General features: G+C 42.0%; 3 protein-coding genes across 4 annotated transcripts; all 3 read right to left on the bottom strand.

Moving 5' to 3' along the window:
- Positions 1-498: 498 nt before the first annotated feature.
- LOC112874108 (putative 3,4-dihydroxy-2-butanone kinase) lies at positions 499-9,096 on the bottom strand. Of its 2 annotated transcripts, none has more exons than XM_025937283.1 (20): positions 8,539-9,096; positions 8,354-8,427; positions 8,193-8,256; positions 7,385-7,497; positions 7,256-7,303; positions 7,002-7,073; positions 6,828-6,917; positions 5,714-5,887; positions 5,435-5,518; positions 4,719-4,774; positions 3,808-3,938; positions 3,585-3,677; positions 2,999-3,084; positions 2,249-2,392; positions 2,116-2,159; positions 1,749-1,832; positions 1,601-1,668; positions 1,412-1,524; positions 1,236-1,331; positions 499-894 (listed from the first exon to the last, which is right to left on the bottom strand). In XM_025937283.1, the coding sequence occupies exons 1-20, from the start codon at positions 8,576-8,578 to the stop codon at positions 763-765; spliced, it is 1,806 nt and encodes a 601-aa protein (XP_025793068.1). In that variant the 5' UTR covers positions 8,579-9,096; the 3' UTR covers positions 499-762. The 2 variants fall into 2 exon arrangements, with proteins under 2 accessions (XP_025793068.1, XP_025793069.1); XM_025937284.1 differs by having other exon boundaries at positions 2,999-3,066.
- A 182-nt stretch (positions 9,097-9,278) lies between these two features.
- Positions 9,279-16,890, bottom strand: LOC112874109 (putative 3,4-dihydroxy-2-butanone kinase). Its single transcript, XM_025937285.1, has 20 exons — positions 16,851-16,890; positions 16,655-16,728; positions 16,512-16,575; positions 15,660-15,772; positions 15,520-15,567; positions 14,956-15,027; positions 14,786-14,875; positions 14,141-14,314; positions 13,903-13,986; positions 13,312-13,367; positions 12,375-12,505; positions 11,999-12,091; positions 11,250-11,314; positions 10,829-10,972; positions 10,706-10,749; positions 10,272-10,355; positions 10,115-10,182; positions 9,931-10,043; positions 9,756-9,851; positions 9,279-9,636 (listed from the first exon to the last, which is right to left on the bottom strand). Exons 1-20 carry the CDS (start codon positions 16,888-16,890, stop codon positions 9,505-9,507), a joined length of 1,785 nt encoding a protein of 594 aa, XP_025793070.1. The 3' UTR covers positions 9,279-9,504.
- A 2,615-nt stretch (positions 16,891-19,505) lies between these two features.
- On the bottom strand, positions 19,506-23,780 carry LOC112877094 (monoacylglycerol lipase-like). The gene is made up of 7 exons (XM_025941301.1): positions 22,946-23,780; positions 22,761-22,799; positions 22,585-22,655; positions 21,281-21,345; positions 20,760-20,849; positions 20,553-20,645; positions 19,506-20,323 (listed from the first exon to the last, which is right to left on the bottom strand). Exons 1-7 carry the CDS (start codon positions 23,359-23,361, stop codon positions 19,922-19,924), a joined length of 1,176 nt encoding a protein of 391 aa, XP_025797086.1. The 5' UTR covers positions 23,362-23,780; the 3' UTR covers positions 19,506-19,921.
- Positions 23,781-24,056: the final 276 nt, after the last annotated feature.

Genomic DNA, 24,056 nt, shown 5'->3' with positions numbered 1-24,056 from the left:
ACCTTGCATGATTCTCAAGAGTGCGTTAAGTTATAGTTGCCTTAAATGGACCAATATCCAGATGGAGTACAGTAGCATCACAGTTGTAGACAGCTTTGCAACTGAACACTACAGTTCTACATATATTTTTTTTATCAATTCATTGTCAATTACTGACGACATGCTTCAGTGACAATCTTGCAAAAAGTATATTCATACACTGTAGCATGTCTCTCTGCTCAGGTTTTTGGGGATAGCCCCGAGTAGTTCAATGCAGCAAACATTAATTACAATGCAATCATATATGGTAGCATAATATATAAGCTAATCAGTTCCTATCTGGCTAGAACAGTTAGTGGATAAGCACCATAAGTTGGAAATAAGCTGGCAAGTATGGTTCAAATGATTGGCCAATCACTCCAATGCTAGATTCTACGAGAGCCAATGAGCCACTCACGGGTACAAATGCACAGCAAGGTGTGCTGTGCAGTTTGCTGCCAGGAGAGATGCTGAGGACAATGGATCATGGATGTAATTTTCCAGTGCTTTATCAAACTTCATTTAACAAAATTCACACTATCTTTTCATTCAAATATTTATAGAAGTGGGCAGATGAGCGTCTTGTAATTAGAGCATCATTACCATGCACAACACTCCCGTGAAAGTTTTCATGCCAAGGCCAAGCAGAATATATACACAACTGAAAATTGGAGCCGACAGAGATCACAAGGGCTGGCCTGTATATGTGCGAAACTTCGGTAGGCAAGTGGAGCTGAAACAGAGCTATGATTTTGAGTGGCGTAACATGCTCTTCAATGAAAGGGCTACAGCTCTATACCAAGCAGCAACAGCCATGGCTCCAGGATCAGGAGCTGATGCCAACTTGTCAGCAGCAATATAGGATGATCTACCAGCCTGAAATTATAATTTCACAGTATCAGTACCACTTGCCATATGGGGGAAAAAATACAGGTTCAAATTTAATCATCGAGTAGATGGTTTGATTTCCACTGCCTCAAAACTATTATCTAGCATGTTCCCTTTTGACAATAAAACACTAAACTATAAACTAAATATAAACAGCAGAAGTTCAAGCTTCATCATCTAATAAAAAATCCAGGCCACAGATGAAGCAAATCTGGTAAAACTGCTTGATTTTATTTTTCAGAAAATCAGGCCTCCTGAAGTTTAAAATGCATAAAAAGAACCTCTTCTCTTTTTTGCACCAAAATTCTGAAGATGACAAAATATCTCACCTGGGCCTGCATGTGTCTTGTGGATTCAGCGCCAGTCATAGCAGTTTCAGATGATACAATGAATGCATCAAGAGGGTCATCCCCAGCTTCAAGTCTCTACTCAATAAGAAAGACTTCTTGGGTGAATGCTGATACTTGCCAACATAATAGAACCGATATATACAGTAACTGCCTACCTCTCTAAGCGTTTCTGAAGCAGGAATCAGAGCATCAAGCATGGTACGATAGCCTGCACGAGCACCACCATATTTGCTGATGGCATCGATGGATGCTTGTAAAGCATTAGCCCCTGGAAGCAATGCACCCCTTGTATGACTTATATGGTACATGGAAGAGATTCAGTATGTACATGAAAAGTTTCTTACAATGCTTTGCTTCTACTGTTTTAATGCCCTTTAAACTTGCATAGGCAGCCTTACAGAGGATGTCATACCTATATAGAACCAGGATTAGTTATGCTAGAATTTTTCTAATTTCTAAAAGGAAGCAATTCCAGCAGGAGAGTGGTGATACAAGATCCCAGTTGTTCCTCCCATGACCCGTCTAACTGTGGCACCAATCTCATTCACTGTTTCAGCCGCATCATTCATCGGGTAGCTGAGAAGAGGGATACTAATATTAAACACAAATCCTGAGATGATATGCAGGGTCATATTACAAAGGGACCCTATTACAAATGATATAATCGCAGGAAAACAACTCACAGATGATACATGAGGTAATATAGTTGTTTCTACTCAAGTGTCTCTAATGCCAAGTGTTTAAAACAAAATTTTACCCAGTCAGCGTGTTAAGCCATGAGCCCATGATACAGGTTTACCAGTATACCAAGAAAGTGGTTGGCATGTAAAACTGATTTTAGTTTTTCTCAGAGTATTACCATTTTTTCATGTCATCAAGTATAGCAATTGCCCCCCTATACATCTGAAAAGATTAAAACAAGTTATATTTTTACATGCTATGGGATTATAACTAGAAAATAGCAGAAAAATAGTCCTAGAAGTATGGCTCACCGTTGTCCCACAGTCACCATCACCTACTTTACTGTCCCATTCATTTAAACTATCCTTTATCCTGATTATTTCTTTAGCACCTGCTTCAATAGAAGCCTCTAAAATGCAGCCCTCCTTGGTTAGCTCTCGACTTTGTTGAAGCATCTGCCAATTAACAGAAAATGAGGTAAGTATGAAAGTATCAACCAAAGACACATTGTATAGTTTTTTTTATGTCAACAAATTCCCCTTTTTTTGAAAATTTGCAGTATAATTTATCTAGCTTCATCCACTACCAGATGAAAATTTCGGTAATAGTGTCATCAAGTGGTTATTTGAGCATAAAAGTAATATTCCTAATTATCCTATTTGCAGTAAATTAGATGTACAATAGTGATCCCATCCATAGTTTTGGTTTGTGCATGTTCTCTTGTTACCGAAGGTTTTATGACCAGATGGGACTAGCAAAAACAGAAGCAGCTAGGAACATGGGAGAGTGTTGGACCCTACTGGTTGCTTGAGCGCTCAAATGCATTTCTATTTTTTCTGAATGCAGTAGACAGTTAACAATAAAATCATGTACTATAATGAAAATTGGCAATTCGATAACTTAAGTACTTGAGCAGATCGTCCATACAAACTCAGCAGAGGCACTATTTCAATAATGAAATATAGGAGTAAGAACAGATACAAATCTATAGAGGAAAGCAAAATATAGTTTTGCTTTCAGAGACAATGACAGAGTTAGTGTAATCGCTATGGAAATCCTACCTTATCACTCTTCATCGCACATGATGGTGGTGCTGGAACAGAAATTTTTGCAGGTTTTTGCCGATCTCCTGCAGAGTAAGCCATGTCTATCTTTAAGGGTCAATACGTTCTTGAGTGTGTACAGAAAAAATATATAATAGTGAAGCTTGGAGCAATGCTTGCTTGGTTAATGTAACATGAGCATGGTCTAGGTCAACTTTCACCAATAATAACACCTTCAATCAACTTCACAAGTAAATATGGACCAGATAATAAGAATCCTTTTTCTTTTGTCAAAAAGAAAATATGGCTAAATAGACCTTCAAAGATACATTTTGGACAACACAGTAAATTCCTAGCCATCCAAATTACCTATATCCTAGACACGTTAAATCTGTATGCTTATTCCGTGTGTCATCCAGAAAGGGCATGACTAATCCAATCAATCCAAATTACTGTATATCCTAGCAATGTTAAATCAAGTAAATGGATTGCCAAAACTAAGAGCAACACTTAAGTTTATCAAGTATGATGCACTACTGAAAGCTGAAATGTAAGAAATCGCTACCATGATAAATCAAATTACTGTCTAAAACAAAATTATTACCATTGGTTCCAGCTGGCCAACAAGGAGCTTTAGTAGAGGCATCTAGGCACTGCAAAATGGTTGCATCTGACTTCATGATGGATATTGAGAATCCTACAGAAAATGATGGATACTGAGCATCCCACCCAAAGATGTTTGAAGCCATTCCATGCTATCCTAGTCCTCAAGCAAAATGGTAGTTTTTTTTTCTTAGTTCCATCATATTAAAAATCTTATATGCTACCTTGCATGTCAAGTGAAGTCATAAAAGATCCTGTGTAGACTCTGTCAGTAGCAATTCCATATTCCAGTTGCAACTCACGCACAGCCTTTCTAGTGGCAATCATCAACTCCATGATCGGAGTAGCACCTAATCTGTAAATTAGAATGGTACATAGATGAATATTGCATTCATTTACCTAATCTTTTAATTCAAGGGAATACTTAAAACAGTTGAAAGCGACAGTATCATGCATGTGAAAAAAATCAAACAAACTCAGACTCTCATTTGAAGAAAGAATAACAAATATGTAAAATTGCCAAACTTCATACATGAATTTCAGGATAAGCATGATGCATAAATTATGGTGAAAGTATAAGTATAAATTTCGTTTGAAGTCCTTTTCATGGAACATTTTCTGTTTTCTGCATGGAATATCTACAACAGGTTATCGATCTTCATCTGCAAATTGAAGTTTGCTAAAGATACAGAAGTGTATATATAGCTTTATCTGCACATTTTATGACTGTCCAATAGCTACTACCAGAAAGTCAAGGGCGCCAAAGGGCCAGTCCTAGAAAGATGGGACAAAGGCCAAATTGTGCTATACGCATATACTATACTGTTGTTGCACATTTCTCATGTCAAGTTCAATCATACCAAAATACTACAACCATCAACCATGCATGCAGCACCAATGTCATTCCGCATCATTACCCAAAAGTCAGGCCGAAGACGCACTGTCAATCAAGTCAAGCATGTTCATATTCTGGAAGAATATTTTAGCTAAATGATTTAATCATATTCTATGATTTGCATAGTACTCAACATTATTGCGTCAGGAATGAAGAAAGTTATATATTTAATAATCTAATATACTAAGTTGAGAATGTTACTAAGGAGATGCAACAAAACAACATTTGATAATGATGTACCCATTAGTCAGGAGAAGAACCCTGTCGCCTCTTGTAATAGGAACATATCGAGTTTCCTGTCAGAGTGAGCAGAAGTACATTCTTAAAAACTCATTTAAATAGTTCTAACAACAAGTTGAACTAAACTTTTAAAAGACAGATCAACTAACAATATGAAATGTTTATTATTGGTTTTTTAAGTTATTGTGAGCACAGCAGTACTAAATGATAATAAAAGGTAGCTTAGGTCAACGTTGTCAAATTCCTGCAATTAGGCCTAGTTCCAAAAACAATTTTTATAACTAGGTATGGCGAATAAAACTAGGTGGCAGGCACGAAGCAGTTGAATATCATGGTAATTGGAGAAACAAGGTTTGATTGGATTGAAAGAGGAAGAAACATGATATTCATATTATCTAAATGTGAGATGGATAAGCAGCACAAAAATAAGAGAAGTTCCTTCTCAAGGTCTAGCTTGGGAATTCACTTGTTATCAATTGTCAGCAAATTTGGATTATTGTATATAGCTTGTGATATATACATACAGCTTAATTTGAATGAATGAACCGCATACCAATCATTTGCTTGAAGTGCCAATTTATATTATACTAAATTAGCCTTTCTTTCACGTTGACTTCTAGTTTCTAAAATTTAAAAAATTGTTTATTTAAAAAACAATGAAAAAAACTGCAAAGTCAGCAGAATCATGAAGTCAAGTGTCAGAAGAGCTAGGATACCGGTGACAAGATCTGCTTAAGAACACGAGTCACCACTACATCAACAGGCTGAAGTTCAGTGACAGCAGTGCCAGGCTCTCCATGCTAGAAACACAAAAATACTGTACAATTAGATAATCAAAAGTTTATGCAAATGATGTATTCTCAATAATAAGCCTTTTTAACCTAAAATGTAAAAGATTATCACAGCATATAATCTCAAGTATATAGGTACAACTCTAAAGCATGAATCCTCTGTGCCATTTATGAGCTGACAGAAATTCGCTGAAGTAAACTTACTATTCCAAGACCGAGCTCTATTTGTTCTAGACCTAAACGATCAGAGGTATCCTGACCAGGCAGTGTGCACACTGACAGAGCAACTCCCACTGTACCAACTAACTCGGATGCATGCCTTGCTTGCTCAGCTACCTCTTCAAGGGGCAAACCAGCATCAGCAGCGGCTCCAGCTACCTGTGAATCAGACAGGCCGATATTAATCTTAAATAATCTAGTGAAGCTTGTGAGGAATCAATAGTTATCTCTCGGTTGTAAATAGTTTCAGAACGAAAACAAAGCCTTTAACATCAGAACAAGAACCAAACAAATGAAAAATTAAAAAAGAGGTGTTCACAACGATGTGCATTGTAAGCGGAAGATAAATTTTAATCCATTTAGAACAGAAATAAATGCATTTGTCGCTCACTGGATCTAGCATACAAAGTTCGTATCAGGCTATCAGGAAACCTTATATGAGTTATTATTTCTAATAAAAAAATTGAACATTAAAGTAGATAGAATGGAAGAGTTTATAAGATTATGTCATGCATCACGACTTCATGGTTTCACCAAAGTGATGAGTGACAATCAACTATCTAAATGACACTATTTAAACCCGAGAAAGTAGTAAACCCCCTGATCTTTGAAACCAGGTTTTATACCCCCTGAAGTATTTCAAACCGTTTAAATAACCCTGGACATTGGTGGGTTAAGTATACTTATTCCAATGACAGAATATGCAGCAAGCAGAAAAGATAGGTATCTGATCTTGATGCAAAACAGCAAAAGTAAGCAGGGAGCGCCACTGCATTCTGAACTAAGAAAACTAATAGACAAATCACATGATCACCTGTACATAAAAGGCCCATAGAGGAAAAGGAAGATCCTCCACCTCTATAAATTTGTAGTACCTCGTAGTTTAGAATGTACATGTCATCCCACATGAAGATTACGGTCTGAGGTAGAAGTTTATTTTTGGGAACGACATAGTCTACCACCTTTGACATTTCATTTCTATTATTTACGAGTAAACCGAAGAAGGCAAGATAGAATTAAGGAACAACAGAAATGGAAATAATTAACCCATATTTAAGCATTGAGACAATGCCAAACAACTAAAATAGGAGAGTATTACCTTATTCACAAGAATTGTCCCTGCAAGGCCTCTCCTGCCAGCTATGCCTTGAGTCGGTGGGAGAGCACAATCATCTCCAACTATAACCATCTGATGTTGTTGGATACACATATGAAAATACATTCACCAGTTTTTATCTAAATTGATATTTAGAAGGCATAGAACATGCGCAACCTCGACTTTGTGGCCTTCAGATTTTGCTTCCTCAGCTGCTAGGCCAAAATTAAGCCGGTCGCCCGTGTAATTCTGTATTTAAGAAGGGTGTTTATATACTCAATTTAACATGTACTAAGTAGAAGCTGTGGCATGCTGCCAGCAAAAAAATCCAGATGTATTAACTCATTGCCCTATGGGTGTTCCTATTAAAGGCCCCCGTTATCATTTGATGTAAATTTGTAATACATGAAAGTGGTTGTAAAGGCAAGTACCGTTACTACTAGAAGACAGCCCTTAGGACCTGTTACAGCTCGGATAGCCTGCGGTATTAGAACACAGCATGGAAGTTTTGAAATCCAAGTGATTTCAATTCTCTAGAAGCGTTTTAAGAAGGAGCATACAGCCAAAATAGAGTTGACAGGTGGAGAAGTGAAAACATCTCCAGAAACAGCAGCAGTCAGCATTCCTTGACCAACAAATCCACCATGGGCTGGTTCATGACCACTTCCACCTCCTGCGTGAAGAAACAAGTTATCAAACCACCTCATATTAGTTAATATGTTTAGCCAGCAGGAAAATGGATAGTTGCCATTAAACTTTTCGAAATTTTACTGAAAAAAGAGAGAAATCTGCCTAGACAACTATCGAACCACTGTTTGAACACATGAAAGGAATTAAATAATCAAGGATAGCATGCGAGAGCACGTCATGCCATTCCATCTAGCAAGATCACTCTTCAGCTCTCCAAGCAGATGCTTGATCAAAATTCAAAGTACCTCGCATCTTCACTTAAGCAGTTTATAACTTCCTAGCGAATATCATACTATACTCTGTGAAGAGGATTGCACTTCCATATCCAGCGACTCTAGCAAGCATGCTTTAATAGCTTGGCAGACAGCACAGTATCCGATATTTTAGACATTGTTAGCTATCATGCACGCCAGAACTGGAACTCATACCAAAAGTACAAAGTATAAGCAACCACTCAAACTATCATCAAATATCAGCCTAGTACTAGTGCATGATCGTTAAAACTTGCCAGTTACTGCACGAAATTATCAACTGCAAAATAAAAAAAAATATCAGTCAGGTTCATCAGCAAACTATACATTGCTCTACCCTCGATTACCATCGAATCCTAGCCTGATCATCGGCCTGAGTCCAAAATTGAAATTGACGCCCAAAAAGTTCCGAGGTGAGCATGATTACCGCAAATAACAGCAACCTTATCGTACGTCCCGACCGCGACATCAGAGCGGAGAACCACCTTGATCTGCACACCCGAGTGCAAAATCAATCGCACAAACCACATAAAAATATTGGGTGCGGAAGCGGCGGCCGCCGTATAGAATTCAATCGCGTCGCCTCACCTCGGGGAACCCGTCCAGGTACTGCAACCCCGGGTACGTCTCGGCCAAGCCCTCAATGAACTGCGTCACCACATCTGCGCCTCAAAAGTCAAAACCCATCAGGTTCCCCGGGAATGAATTTCGCGGGGGCCGTCGAAGCAGCCCGAGAATTCCACGCGAACGAGAAGGAAGCGGCGGCATCGTACCGTTGGGATCGTTGATGAGCTTCTTCCCCCGCGCCGCCATGGGTGCCCCCCGTGCCCGGAAGCGCAGGCGCGTCGCCGCGGACGTCACGGGAAGCGAAGGCGCGGTGCTGGGGAGTCGCCGCAGTGCACAGCACAGATGCTTTTCTGGTGCTCCCCGCAGGGGTAGAGTGGAGTAGTGGCGCTTTGTCTCGTCGCCGTCGTCGCGAGATGGCGACAAGTGTTTGGACGTGCTGGTGTGATATTACGATGCTGCCCCTCTGCTGACAATGTGTGCGCGTGCTGCCTTGAATCACCTAGTACGAAGCTGACCTCTGACCACAGGTTTGGTACCGTTTCGGATTTTGGAGCTACTTGAGTACTTGACCGTCGTGATATACAAAGTTCTCGGTAATACCAATGGGCAACTTGACTCGCGAGATGTGCGTATGCAGATCGGCGAGACCCAGGCTACCACCAGCAGCATTCTTATCCAGAGAACGGTGCAGCACTCCATCTCCATTGATCCAGTCATCCAGATTATACTAGTCCTTTGCAATCTCCAGTTCTCCACGACAGGAGGTAGAAAGAAGGCCACCATTTCAGTTTCAGGCGACATCACACGCACAATGAAGTTACGAGTTACAGAAGACCACAGCTCGATCAAGCTGGTTTGCACCATTGACATACCTAAATGCGCGCAGCTGAAACGAAACTCGGGCAAGATAAACAACGATCGTTACCACCACCGAAAGAAGCAAAGGTATCACGGGCAGTGCAAAAGCATGGTTTCACTTAACTTGTAACGTCTACAGACTCTTTGACCATCTCTTTGTAAGATGTGAGCAGGGTGAAACAATATGGAAGTCTCTTTCTCGGCTCATGCAAAGCACAAGCGGAAACCAAATCTAAGTGGTGGTGGGGGGGGGGGGTGAGAAAATGCCCCAGCGATTTTCCTGTCAGTATGGTATTGAAGCAGATCATACGCTATTAGCTCTTTGAACCGTGCAGCTTGTTCTTCACTGCAAGAGCAGCGGCTCGGTACCAGGCAGCTGCAGCCATTGCTCCTGGATCAGGGATTGAAGCCAGGAGGTCTGGAGCAATGTATGACGACCGGCCAGCCTGCAAGTTGTACAAATTATAGAAGGAAATAGGAGTATTTCTGTTTAATAATCTGGCCACAGTCGGGCAATTGCAAAGCTTAAGCATAAAGGATGTGGAGTAGGAGTGCGATTATATACCTTTGCTTGCATCTGTTTAGTGGATTCAGCACCAGCTGATGCTGCTTCAGAAGATGCAATGAAGGCAGTCACAGGATCCTCCCCAGCCTTAAGTCTCTGCTCAGCATGGTAATTTTTTCAGAAAACCATGGATGATTGAAGATTGAAGAAAGAGAAATAAGAATCAAGAAGCAACCTGTTTCATCACAGTAGAAGCAGGAATTAGGGCATCCAACATTGTGCGGTACCCTACACTGGCACCACCATATTTGCTAACAGCAGCAACAGAGGCCTCTAAAGCATCAGCCCCTGTAGAAAAGCAGCAAGATATAGTGTAAAATTCATGGTACATGGACAGAAAGATCAAGCACATTTCTTACATTCATTTGCAGTAACAGTTCTGCTCTGTTTTAAGCTTGCATATGCAGCCTTGAAGAGTATATCATACCTGGAGTACATTAGGAACTGTAAGTTTACTTAGTAGGAATCATACATTCAATAAGGAAACTACAGGCACGGATAGAACAAATATCATACAAGATTCCACTTGTTCCACCCATCACCCTTCGGATTGTAGCCCCAATTTCATTTATTGTTCCAGCTGCATCATTCATAGGGTAACTGGCACAGAAAAATGCACTAAAATTAGGTCAATTTTTTTGACAGAAATAAACTAGAATTGTATCATAAAACTAGCTAACCCAATTATAATATCAGGAAAATGACACATAAAAAGCCACTGGTTGGGAATGAATCTAATACTACTAATGAAACACTCATCATCATGTATCATTTTCCACTGGACAGGAACCGAAGTAAGAATTCGAAATGTATTGAAGTTAGTAAATCATGTTGTAGTTCATATATTGTATACTATCACGTGTCAGCAGCTTAATCACTGTATTTCTTATCTAGATTTCAAGAACAAAATTTAAAGTTCTCACCAATATTTTGAAATGCTTTTAACTTACCGCTTTTTCATATCTTCAAGAATAGCTGTTGCTCCTCTATACATCTGAAAAAACAGCAGTGATATGCTCAATCGTAAATGGCAATAGTCAAATAAGCGTTGAATTGATAAACAACTGACTCACTGTGGCTCCACAGTCACCATCGCCCACTTTACTGTCCCATTCATTCAGGCTGTCCTTCAGATTGATAATTTCTTTAGCACTTGCTTCGATAGCAGCCTCCAGGATACACCCTTGCTTGCTCAACTCCTGAGGTTGAGCAAGAAGCTGCAACACAATAACAAAATCTTCATAACTGAGGGACTGCAAGAGGCAACTGATGGCCGTGCATCTGCCAGTGTGTTAAAAACATCACATCATGGTTTTGACTAAAGTTTCATGAAGCAATACAGTATTACTGGAAATAGAAAGTTGACACCATAACCACTGCAGAAACAGTAGACCGCTAGTTGGATTTCTTGCATACTTCCACATTAAATCACAGGGGAACAGATGATCTGAGAACAAATAGTAAAAGAAAATCTAAAAAGGGTTTTTGTTTTACCTCGTCATCCTTCATTGATGGTGATGGTGGTACAGGAACAGGAAATTTTGCTGGAGGGCGGTTTCCTACAGTCAAGTGATCAACATTAAGTTCAGAAAAAATGATTTAAAATCAAAAGGTTCTGATAGAGCTTAAAATGTTTTCTGAGAAAATATGCAAATTTTCCCATGTTCCAGAAACATGATTTGAAAGTTTCGATAGCAGTCCAGTGTCTCATTGAATTCCCATTTATCAGAACAACCTGAACTCGATTTACAGCCTTCAATCAATGTTCATATAAAATAGTCTGTAAGCAGTCCTTTTAGTATGTAAATGGTAGAACCAAAAAACACATGGCAAGTTAGATGATGGTAGCAGGTAAGGGGAAAATAATAGGAGGAAACCATGACAGATTTTTCCAACTTATATACCAAAAATAAACTGACTATAGCACTGTTCTGAAACATGACCATCTCAACCACCGAGCCTTCACCTAGGTGTGAGGTGCCATCCTTCCGCCTAAGACCTAGTCATCCAATTAGCCACTAGGCACCAACAAACCACCTGCCTAGCAGCGATTAGCCACTAGGCACGCCATTCACCTAAGACCTAGCACCTTTTAGAGCACTGGATTCAAACCTCCAAAGCATAGCTAGAGAATACTAGCTAAAGGCAGATGCAAAATGCCTGGGATTCTGACACTTTGCTATCAAGTAATTTGTGAAATTCAACACATTAGTTGATTTTGTCGCCATGACCATGGTAGTTACCTTCAGAACCAACAGGCCAAGCCGGAGCTTTAGTGGGAGCATCAAGCCTCTTCAAAATGTTTTCATCAGACTTCATAATGGTAATAGATAATCCTGCAAATGTAAACAGAGTGAAACAATATTGCCCACAGACCAGTTAATTTGAGAGTGTGTCGACAACACATGCTTAGGTATGAATTGTGGTTAGATAAAGAATTCCACTCACTACTAGTATAGCGGATGTTAATGCACAATACATGAAGCATTTTCTTTCATGGGTGTGTGGGTGGGAGTACCAATTAATGTTTATGAGATTTGGTCAAATCATGTTAACTGAAGTAAGAGATGACAAAACTCATTCACATTGCTATTTCAGAGAGATCAAGCAAAAACTGACCAGCCATATCAAGTGATGTCATAAGTGTGCCAGTGTAGACCCTATCAACAGCAATTCCATACTCCAATTGTAATTCAGGAACTGCTTTTCTCGCTGCAATCATAAGTTCCATGATAGGGGTGGCTCCTAATCTGTGTATCAGATATGGGGTTAAACAACAAAGCAACAAACTGCACTCAATTCAGTGTAAACAGCAAAGAGAAGGGTAATATATATGTTGATAAACGTAATGTAGCGCTTTCAAAGAGATCCAAGATAGAAAAAGATCTGGATTTTATATTTAAGTAGGACTTGATATGGTAGACCATATCATAAACATGCTGTCAGAAAGATACACTTTGGTAATAAGGACTAGCTAAATTAATGTGGAACCAGCTATTTCTAGTCTCTATCCTAATAAAATCACAGAATGAAGAGTTACAGAGATGGTACAATACTAAGTAACCTTTCAGGAATCCAAAATGGATCCCCACCACCAGCGAACAAAGGATTTATCCATGACACAGGATGACCTCTGTACAAGTGCTATCGATATGCAACATTTAACCAGGTCCCTTTGGCGTATGATCAGCAGGGAAGGAAGCAGAAATCTCCTACTGAAAGATACTCATAAATTTTTTCAACTCTTGTTTCTTCTCCCATGGATACTAAATTTTTACACTGCTTCATGTCTAGCGCTGTATACTCAGGAATCAGGATAAGTTTGCAGAAACAACTTTCACAATAACCCGTAAAAATAAATGGATAAGAAGATGGTCAAAACCAACTAACCAAGATTGAAAATGAGCACCTTATGTCATCATGAAAGATGCAAAAAGTAGAAATAGGGAAAACATCAAGATATAATTAACCTTCCCACGTTCAATTTGTGTTAGTACTGACTCCATAAATGTTATTCAATTTATAGAGCCACGGGAAATGTTCAGATTTGTATTACCCATTGATTAGGAGAACAGCATTGCTCCCCCTTGTGATAGGAAGATACTGAGTTTCCTGCAAGGATGCAAGGCCACCAAATGAATTATTAAAAGCATCTCAAGCTGCAGTAGAAAGTTCCCTTTTTACATAGTGCAGTTACTGAGAGTCCGAGACAGATACGTATTGTTTCACTTAAGGTAAACCATGGAAGGAGAGGATTAGTCTCCATTCCCCGTAATTCATCTCCCACCCCATTCTCATCTTTGTCTCTCCTGTAATGCCTTTTTATTAATCTTAATAAATAAATTTCCTACTTTCTTGTTGAAAAGACCTATCTAAATCAATAAAGAAGAATTTCAAAGCCGAGACAAGCTATAGTTTTCACCTTTACAAAATAGCTAACCAAACGCTAAATACAGTTCAAAGTTGGACTTCAGAAATAATGGAAAACAAAGTGTTGAAATTAAACAGAGAAACTTGATTAGAGAATTTTGTAGCGATCTATGTGCCTGCAATGCAGGAAATAAAATAAAATTTGAATTTTGATCAACGAAGACAAATAGATGAAAATAAATTAAGGGCTCAACAAAATATTAAATCAAAAACTTACCTGTGACAGTATCTGCTTAAGAACATGTTCAACCACTACATCAACTGGCTGGAGCTCAACAACAGCAACACCAGGCTCCCCATGCTGGAAACAAATATATGTTTGTTATTTCAGATTTACAGATCTCAGATATGTAGAAAACAAACATTAATGCACAAAAGCTCCCAACTATATCCATGTATGCTAATTGTCTATACAGTAATATAAAAGTATAACAACAGATGTGGTTTAAACTTACAATTCCAAGGCCAAGCTCCATTTGCTTTGGACCCAAACGATCCGATGTTACTTGCCCAGGCAATGTGCAAACAGAAAGTGCAACTCCCATTGTACCAACAACCTCAGATGCATGTTTTGCCTCTGCGGCAACATCTGCAAGAGATAAACCAGCATCTGCTGCAGCCCCAGCAACCTGTGGATCAAACAAACTTAACATTAAAGAACAAGAAGAAATTTTACAAGAAAGTATCAATTGCTTCATGTTTGACATCCATGCAGCACAATGCCAGAATTTATTCCAGAAGAAAAGAATGGTGCAGACTGGTCAAATTAGATTAGAAACGTGTGTTTCATAAACATGCAGTACATCTTCAATGCTAGTTGAGAAGATAGCTATTAGCTAGTATTATTTAGTGTTTGCACACGCAAATACCACATCAGTTTACTTAAAAGGCACTCCCCATTATTTTAGCAAGCATAGTGCAAGGCTAGTCAATTAGAGGGAAAAGGTTGCTTGCATGAAGAACAGATAAGTTGAATCAAAAGATATCTTCACAGGCCAGCTTTGCTGAGTAAACGGATGTAACATGCCACATGCCAGTAACTGAGATGATGCCTAAGAGCAGAATCTAGGATATAAAATACAATAGCAACAATAAAATACCTTATGCACAAGAACTGTTCCGGCTAAACCTCTCCTACCAGCTATCCCTCTAGGTGGGGGAAGGGCACAATCATCTCCAACAATAACCATCTACAAGTGAGGGATAAATGTTAAATAATTAATACATGATGTGATCTGCTATACGAACATAGTAAGGTGTGTTGATCAACCTCCATCTTATAGCCTTCAGATTTTGCCTGCTCAGCAGCTAATCCAAAATTAAGTCTATCACCAGTGTAGTTCTGCGAATGTTTGGCAATTGAAGGTGAAAAAGAAATGCAACTTAGTAAGATGAGAGTAGGGCAATGCTTTACAGTTTACACATATAAGGTGGAACAGAAAGGAGCATTACAGATTAAAATATTGGGGGGAAACAGTATAACTACATCAAGCATACATAACTATCAAAAATTAGCCAGCCATTTCAAAATAGATGCAGAGGGGTACTGCACCTTTCTTACTGAACTAAACTAGGGGGGAGGGGGGTGGTAATTTTTCCGAAGTAAATTCAGAGAAGCAAATCTTCTCCTTCCTCTCTATCCATCACTGCCAGTTTACGCACAAATACAGGACAATCGGTGGAGAAGTGCTAGCATAAAGTTAATGTGGTAATAAAGAAAGAATGCACCGTCCCAAAGCATCAGGTATTCAGAATGCACGATCTGCTGGTGCACTAAAAGATCCCTCTTAGATCACGATTTGACTTTTTAAAGTTGATATCAAAGTGAGACTACCTTTACTATCAGAAGGCACCCCATGGGACCAGTTACAGCGCGAATAGCCTACAATGAGAATGAGAAGATGTAGTTCAATCTCAGTTAGGAGATGATTTAAGCAGCCGAAGCTAGAGAGAATTTTACAAAAGAAAACATACAGCTAAAATAGAATCCACAGGTGGAGAAGCGAAAACATCTCCAGAAACAGCAGCAGTCAACATCCCTGGCCCAACAAATCCAGCATGGGCAGGCTCATGGCCACTTCCACCACCTATGAACAAAAAGTGGTGCTACAATTAGTTGAACATGGCATGAACAAATAGATATATCCAAGGAACGAACCGTCTGCCATGAAAGTTCATAATGAAGATTTTTTTTAAGCAGAAGTTCCTAATTGACATTTGTGCTAGTGATTGCACTGAGATCTGATCAGTTAAAGGGCGGACAAAGAAACAGCCTGTATTTAGGTTCAAACAAGGAAACACAGCAAGCATATAAGAGATTATATGCGTGCAGATATGGCAACTAGCACATTTTTCCACAAGTCTATGATACTGCCGTGGAATGCAAGGGCTACATGGGCTACACTGTCCCATATTATTCCTCCGGCAGTATTATCTCCAAAGCGTAGTCCAACATTATACTTCTAATGTACAAAGAACATCCTAGCTTAATATATTACATAAATCCAAGCAACTAGCCCAACTACCATTATAGCATCTAGCTTAAAATATGTAGATTTGAATGTAGCATGACTTAAACTGATTGGGAAAAAAAAACTAGATCTGGCCAATTCTATTTTAAAAAGGGTAACGAGCATATGGAAGCAGCCCTACTAATAATCATAATACTTCAACGTAATAAAAAGATTTCCAAGCTAGATTATACCATATCTGATACTCGAAACAGGGCAATTCCGTGGCATTTCATATGTTCGACATAACTCAGGAACAAACCATCATATGCCAATGCAATTAGAACAAAGCACAGTTCGAACCTTGGAAAATTACCTGAAATGACAGCAACCTTATCATAGGCGCCACGCTCGACATCAGCACGAAGAACGACCTTAATCTGCACGGGTTTCAGGGGAGATCCGTCACTTAATGCTTCCCGAAACAGCTCCAAATTGTTCCCTAATGCGAAATATCACCTGAGGGAACCCGTCCAGGTACTGCAGGCCCGGGTAAGTTTCTACCAGCCCCTCGATGAACTCCGTCACTACATCTGCAAAAATAAACCAAACCAAAGCCCCGCCGGGACCATCCGATGCAATTAAACCCTAGCAATCGAAGAAAAACTGACCGAAATTTAGCGAGAAATGGGGGAATGGAGAAGCAGGCTGTTACCGTCGGGGTTGTTGATGAGCTTCTTCCCCTGAAAGGCCATGGCGCGGGGGCTCCCTGCGGCTGCGCGGGGCCCAGCGATCGCCGGCAGCGGGGAAGGTCGAGAGATTGGGGGAAAGACGGCGAGGCGAGCAGTATGAAGTCGCCTCCCTCACTCGTTCTGTGGGCTTTTGCTTGCTCAAGGAGCTTATCCTTTTTATAGAAGCGGATTAGCAGTCCAAAGGAAACTGATAAATATAGAGTTACCGTAATGCCCTTCTTGGTATAACCCGCACCCTTCTATGCTGTTTCCGGTTTTCATACCATATTCTTAGATGAGTAGATGATGTTGTCACAACTTATTTCATATTTTAATGAGTATCGATTTTTGTTTTTTATTTATTGTTTTTAAATTATAAGACAAACTAAGGCCTGCGTGTGGAAATGATATCTCTTTTATCATAATAGTAGAGGAAAAGAAATTGATAGCAAGAGGCAATCTTTTTATTTCCTATGCATAGAGATGGATTATACAATCATTGTATCTTTTACCCCTCCAAATTATATCTTTATAACATAGTGGTAGAAGAAAATAAATATGGCGGTCCTTTATTGCTCTCACATAGGAGATAATGAGATATACTCATATCTTTTCTCAAAAGGAAGCATTTATTGCATAGTGTTCCGTTGTGACAAATCATGTAATACTTTTGATCAAAGTGATATCTCTTTTATCATAATACAAGGAAAGGAGAAATTAATAGCACACGGTACGTAATACTATATTTTTCACATATAGAGATAGATCATACGCATTGATTGCATACTAATCTAGTATGGCTCGTTGTAGCTTATCTCTATGCAATACTCCTCTATTTGAAGTGATATCTCCTTTATCATAGTAGTAATAGAAGAAAACAAATTAATAGCATGTTGCAATTCTTTATTTCTCCCACATAGAGATAGATTTGTATCTTTTCACAAATTGGTGCATTGATTGCATAGTGATTTGGTACCATTGACGATAAATCATGTAATAGTGCTTTTAGGTTCAAAGTAGTATCTCTTTCTAATAACACTGGAAGAAAAGAAATCGCAATCCTTTAATGTTTTTCGCGTATAGATAGATCATACAATCATCGTATCTTCTCTCATATGGGGACATTGATTGCACAGTGATCCGGTACTATCGTGGTAGCTCATGCAATACTTATCGTAGTAGTAGAAGAAAACAATTTGATGCATCCTTTATTTCTCCCATATAGAGATTTATCATACGATCATCAAATATTTTCTGAGGACACTGATTGCATAGTGATCTGGCACCAACGTTAATAAATCAAGTTAAAAGTGTAACTTGGTTTGCTTGCACATGAAAGCAATATGAATAGGTTGTGTCATATTGGCATTCATCTTATAGTATTCCAATTTTGCTTATTTGTTCAGCATCTTGCAATAAAAGCCATAGTCTGAGTTACATTTCATAGCTAGACCATTACAGATTAATGATACACAAGTGACACCTCCATGATAAAATATTGTAAAGGGATTAATTACAAATATCAACGTATTATATCAATTATGAAAAAAATACCAAAAGGTGGTACCAATAACAGCAAATCTGCATATACACTAAACACAGCCTCACACATCGTGCAATCTTTCTTAAGCAACATTATGCTAGAGAGTTTTCATATGTAGTCTTTCTTAAGCAACATTATGCTAGAGAGTTTTCATATGTGCAATGTTATTTGCATTCATTAGATGGAAAATTAAATGATAATATGCTAATACCAAGTTATACTTGAGATTTCATTAAAGTTCACTGGGAATGCCAGTCTATAGTTGAGATTTCATAAAGAAAAAAAGAGCTTCTGGGAATCTCCCCCTTAAAAAATTCCACCGATGTGAGTTTCTTATCCAACAACGAGACCTGTAGGTCGTGGTGCCGGCTTGGTCATTTCCTTTTCCAAGCGAGAAGCACGAGCATTGAGCGGCGAGCATGCCCGATGGCAAGCATGTAAATTTGAGGTGGTGTGCATGGCAAGAACGGAAGGTGCCGAGGTGGTGACTTGGAGCTTTCTAGAGAGGACAAGGTGTCAACCCGGCCCCGCCGGATTGCGGCGTCGAGTTCACTGGTTGGTATCGCCCGCTGATCGAAGATTCATCCCGGCCGTCCACCGGCAGATCGGACGGCACCGGGTCTCCGCGTCGATTGGCACCACCCTTCCGTTCAGAGCACCCCCCCCCCCCTCCCTCTCCCGTGAACAATTCTTGCGTGAAGCGATGGACTTCCGAGCTCTCGCCGTCGCCGACTGCGACGCCTGAACAACCCCCGGGCGGGAATAGAACGGAGAGAATCAGAGAAACGTACTGCGCTGATACGGGAAATCGATGGCCAGCGAGTTTACTTGTGCACCATCACATCACGTGTACACGAGTCGAGGTTGCCAAAATCACGAAACGCTCGTACGGTCGCACAACCTCCGACACCGGCAGTGGCTTGCGGCGGCCACGCTAGCCACCCGGGTTCGCCGTGCACACCGCAAGGCGCACGCTACACGGTGGCAGGAGACGCAAACCCAGGCACAATCCAGAGCAGCGTTGCAAGCAACACAAAAGGCTAACGTGCCAGGAACAGGAAAACAGAGCCTCGACATCGCATGGGGAGACCGAGACTGTTACAACTCTGATTTGGAATTGCAATTAAATGCATCACCCCGAGGGGAATGGGCGTCTAAATTATATAGTATCGGACACCACTCGTGTGGCCACACAGGGCGAAACGAACAACAATTTTACAAATCCATACGTATCCCTGACCAAAAATCTCGGGATACAGCACACCGCGAGGCGTCAGTAAAGCGCCATCACCGTAGGTACTCGGGTTCGGGTACTCCTGTCCTGCTCTCGCACCGTCACCGCGCCAGGGGGCGAAAGACATCTCCTGCTCTCCCTGCTGCTCCGCAGCCGCTGATCGCACCGCGTCATCACCGTCCGGAGGCGAGGCGGCGGCCCGCCTGCTTGTCCTCCGCGCTCCGCGGCTGGCGACAGAGCTGCGTCCTACGGTCAGCGCTTGCCGGCTGCGGAGGACGTCAGACCCTGGGGCGCAGCCATGCCACGATGTCCTCCATCACCACATCCTTCTCGGGCTCGATCAGGAGGTCGTGCAGCAGCCCGTCGTAGAGCCTGAGGGCCTTGTCCGCGGACGAGGACAGCTCGTAGAGCGCCCGCGAGCCCTCGGGGTCGGTCACCATGTCGTCGGCGCCGTGCATCACCAGGGCGGGGACGGTGATGCGGTGCAGGTGCTGCTGCAGGAAGGACGTCAGGCGGAGGATCTCGTAGCCCGTCCTGACGCGGATGGCGCCCGTGAACACGAGCGGGTCCGTGTACTTGGCGCGCAGGGCCTCCGGGTCGCGCGACACCGGCGGGCCGTTCCGGTGGGACGCCGTGAACTGGTACCTCGGCGCGATGAGGGCGAAAAGTGGCGCCATGACCTGCAGTAGTAGGCAACAGGAAAATATTTTTGAGAAGGGCTGAAAGGCGAGCAATGATGTGTGCAGATTCCACAAAAACTCTAATTGTTAGCACAATGATGTCCACAGATTCCACACAAACTCTAATAGCTAACACATCATTGGTTACAAGCAGGAGCGGAAACATTGTTTTCTCTTCAAACATAGTACACAAATGATCAGATATTGTTTAAGAAAGATCGAGTCATACCCTTACGATTGGGTGGGCAGGCTGTACACGAACAGCTGGTGATGTCAGGACAATACCGTGAATAAGAGCATCTACCTCTGGGTCAAGGGCAGCCTGTCAAGAATCAAAATACCATTAAATGTATGAAGCAGAACCCAAGTGCACAAGCACACTACTGGAGAAGCAAGCATTGCACAGTTACAGTTCATATGGTGCCACTGATGTTACCTTCAAAATGATGCCACCACCAGTTGAATGGCCAAAGCAGAAGCATGGAAGCCCAGGGTTCTCAGCTGAGACTTTCTTGAGGTACATTTTCTACAGTGAAACAAAAGCAATTGAATAAGAATTTACATCACTAAGGGTGTGTTCGTTTCCTGGGGGTCTAAAGTTTAGAGGGATCAGATCAAATAGAATCTTGTCATTTAGAAGTACTAAATAAAGTCTAATTACAAAACTAATTGCAGAACCCCAGTGCTAATTCGCGAGACGAATCTAATGAGGTATATTAGCCCATGATTAGCGGATGATTACTGTAGCATCACTGTGGCAAATTATGGATTAATTAGGCTCATTAAATTTGTCTCGCAAATTAGCACCCAGCCATGCAAAAAGTTTTATAAACAGATTTTATTTAATACTTCTAAATAACAAGATTCTTTTTTATGTGACGGGTCTAAAGTTTAGAGGGTAGGAAACGAACAGGCTCTAAGTCTCAAGAAACAGAAAGTAGATTTGATTGCTCATACCAAGTCACTGACAGCATGATCAAGAGACTGCACATATCCATGAAGACCATCACTTCCACCATGGCCTGTAAGACAGCATAGTCTTGTAGGTTAGAAAAGACTAATGAATCAATGTGTCGCACTGAATTTCAGTACACCCTGAAGTTCAACCATAGAAGTACCACAAATTATTAACATCAGTTAGCTCAACACGCCCATAATGTTGATACAAGTGGTCAATTAAGTAAGCGTAAGTTTACTTAAATGGCTAGTCAAAGGTGGCGACTCTAGCAGTCAGTGCCATGAGAAAAGTTCAAGGTAGCATGTCACGGTTTATCTAATTCAACAAGGGAGAAGCTAAAGTGAAGAAAGGAAGATTTTTCTCATAGGCCATTTCTTCTTCAGAATTATTAAATGATACCGCGTACCTAGTATCTGTCTATCCCTCAAACAGAGTAAATGTCCAAGTCAGCAATTATGAATTATCAGTTATCACAGCTTTTAGTTAATACCAATGAGAAACCGTCTATCTAAGCTTCCAGGTCACAAATCATTTACAAAATATAAGAATGGGAACCATGAAAGTGATGTAGCATCATATCTAAGCTCCCAGCTAGAAACCAGTCATTAATATATCCATCTCAAGGTTAAAAGCTCATCTTGACAGGCATTATGCTTAGGATCCACCAAAAGTTTCTGAAATCTACCACTCAGCCAAGGGTCATACACATTTTGAAACCCACCAGTTAGCTAGGTTGTCTCAATGTCATGATCTTTTTCTTTAAATGATGCGGATTTGTTTCAAATTAAGATGGAGTTGGACCTCCTACGCTAGTGTCAACCTAAATAACCAAGGAATGAACGGCCAAATGAAGCCAGCAAAATATCTAGACATCCACAAGCAGAAAGTATGTTCATCCAAAATCTAGCCTTCTAACAGACACATTTCATTTCAATTTCAGGATGCTATGTAGCCCTAAAAACAAAGATTTTTCAAGCCCTCGAAAAAGTTGTAAGCCTCATATAACTAGATTCCATGTGAGATCTTTTTCCCTGTCTGGTTCTGAGACACGCAAATCTATGGTCACCATATTTGACACTGACCCGTGCTATTCTTCTTTCAGAAAGGAACTTGAGAGAAACTGACATCTTTATTAATTTCTCGTTAATAATTGTTTCCCGCACGAATTAGTAAAGTTCACAATCAAAACCGTGGAGTATAACCGTGATTCGAGATATAATAAAATCAAATCAAAACACAAATGCCTACCATAATATAAGTGTGAACCATCAGAACTAAAAAGAAGGATAAAAAAATCACTCACCAGTCCAGTCCATCCCGTACACCTTGATGCCGATCTCATTCAAGCGCCTCGCTAAATGATCATATCTCCCACTGCCACACCAATCCAAGGAAGGTCAGGGTCAGCCATCCGCTACCAATCAGCATAGCCGAATCATCATTTCGAAAGGAACTGACAGGAACAAGAACCGTTCTTACCTGTGCTCGTTTAGCCCGTGCATGACAACAACTAGCGCCCTGCACCACAAGATCGCCAACAACAAAGGACGAATAATCAGCACAATAACACCAGAAGGCACCTTTCCAGGGAGAAAAAAGGAACAAAATTTTCAAGCACATGTGGGCACAGCCCCCTGGATGCCTGGATTTTCTAGTTCTCTCACCGTGGTTTACTGGTGGAGGTGGGCGGGTACGGCCACCAGCACTGCGTGAAGAGCGTCTCGCCGCGGGCGGTGGAGATGAGCTCGTACTCCCGTCCGCCCTCCCGCGCGCGGCGGATGGCTATCTCCCTCCGCGCCGACGCCTGCCTGCGCGCGGCGACCATGGGCGAGCCGGCCGGCACCCGCAGCACCACCGACGCCGACGCCTTCCCCTTCTTCCCGGTGGCGCCCGACGCGGACGGCGCGGCGTCGGACGCGGCGTCCGCGGCCGCGGCCCCCGGGCGCGCGCGCCACCGGAAGGGTAGGAGCAGGAGCAGGGCCAGCGGCTGGAGCACGGCGAGGAGGCGGCGCAGCGCGAGCAGCGAGAGCAGCGCGCTCAGCCGCCCCGCGGCCTCCGCCGCCTGCATGCTCCCGGCCATCCTCGCGACCACCGTCGCCGTCTCCTATCCCTTGTTCTCCCTCCTCGACGCGGGGCTGGGCTGGGTCGGGTCGGGTCCCGGGCGTCGCCGCTCTCGTGGCCTCTCTCGCTCCCAACAACAAAAAGCTCCCGATCCCGGACCGATCGCGCCGGCACCGCCCTAAAAATGGATTCCCCCACCCCACCCCACACCCAGCGCGATCCTCCACCGCCGCCGCCCAAAAAAAGGAGCGCTCGGTTTTATCGGTTTATGCCGCCGCCCACCGCCGCCGATTCTCGAACCAGATGCTCGAGGCGCACGCAACGGAGAATAGCTTCTCGCAAACGAGGCCGTGTTAATCGGCAGGGAGAAAGGGAAGGAGAAGTTTTTTTTTTTATACTATAACAAGGGAAGGAGAAGTTGAGCAAGTCTTCCCGAGTGGGAGTGGAGGCGAAGCTTTATAGCCGCCGCTCCGAGAACCAAGAGGCGGAGGCGGCAAGGCGGAGGGAGAGCCCGCAACCAAATCGAACCCGCCGCGGGTGGTGGCCGCGCACGGGCCCACGTGGCGGGAGCCATCCGGGTGGGCCCCGCGCACCAGCCAAACGTGTGGACGGGGGGCCGATGCGGCAGGCCGCGTGGCGCCCCCCCAGCGGCCTGGGGCCGCGAAGGGAGACCGGCCGAGGGCGGTGGGGCCCGTGAGTCAGCGGGTCCGGCCG

Source organism: Panicum hallii, chromosome 9 (assembly GCF_002211085.1).
Source record: "Panicum hallii strain FIL2 chromosome 9, PHallii_v3.1, whole genome shotgun sequence".
In the NCBI taxonomy this organism is placed as follows: Eukaryota; Viridiplantae; Streptophyta; class Magnoliopsida; order Poales; family Poaceae; genus Panicum; species Panicum hallii.
The sequence above is the reverse complement of the archived record's forward strand: the minus strand, read 5'-3'. Positions and strand labels throughout refer to the sequence as shown.

Coding starts and splice junctions, on each gene's coding strand:
- LOC112874108 (XM_025937283.1), bottom strand. CDS start 8,578: ATGGCGGCGCGGGGGAAGAAGCTCATCAACGATCCCAACG. Junction 7,304..7,384: donor CTGTCAACTCTATTTTGGCT/GTATGCTCCTTC, acceptor CTAATACCGCAG/GCTATCCGAGCTGTAACAGG. Junction 5,888..6,827: donor GGACAATTCTTGTGAATAAG/GTAATACTCTCC, acceptor TCTGATTCACAG/GTAGCTGGAGCCGCTGCTGA.
- LOC112877094 (XM_025941301.1), bottom strand. CDS start 23,361: ATGGCCGGGAGCATGCAGGCGGCGGAGGCCGCGGGGCGGCTGAGCGCG. Junction 20,850..21,280: donor ATCATGCTGTCAGTGACTTG/GTATGAGCAATC, acceptor GTTTCACTGTAG/AAAATGTACCTCAAGAAAGT. Junction 20,324..20,552: donor CTGCCCACCCAATCGTAAGG/GTATGACTCGAT, acceptor CTACTACTGCAG/GTCATGGCGCCACTTTTCGC.
- LOC112874109 (XM_025937285.1), bottom strand. CDS start 16,890: ATGGCCTTTCAGGGGAAGAAGCTCATCAACAACCCCGACG. Junction 15,773..16,511: donor TAAGGTTGCTGTCATTTCAG/GTAATTTTCCAA, acceptor TTTTGTTCATAG/GTGGTGGAAGTGGCCATGAG. Junction 12,506..13,311: donor GCTGTTCTCCTAATCAATGG/GTAATACAAATC, acceptor TCTGATACACAG/ATTAGGAGCCACCCCTATCA.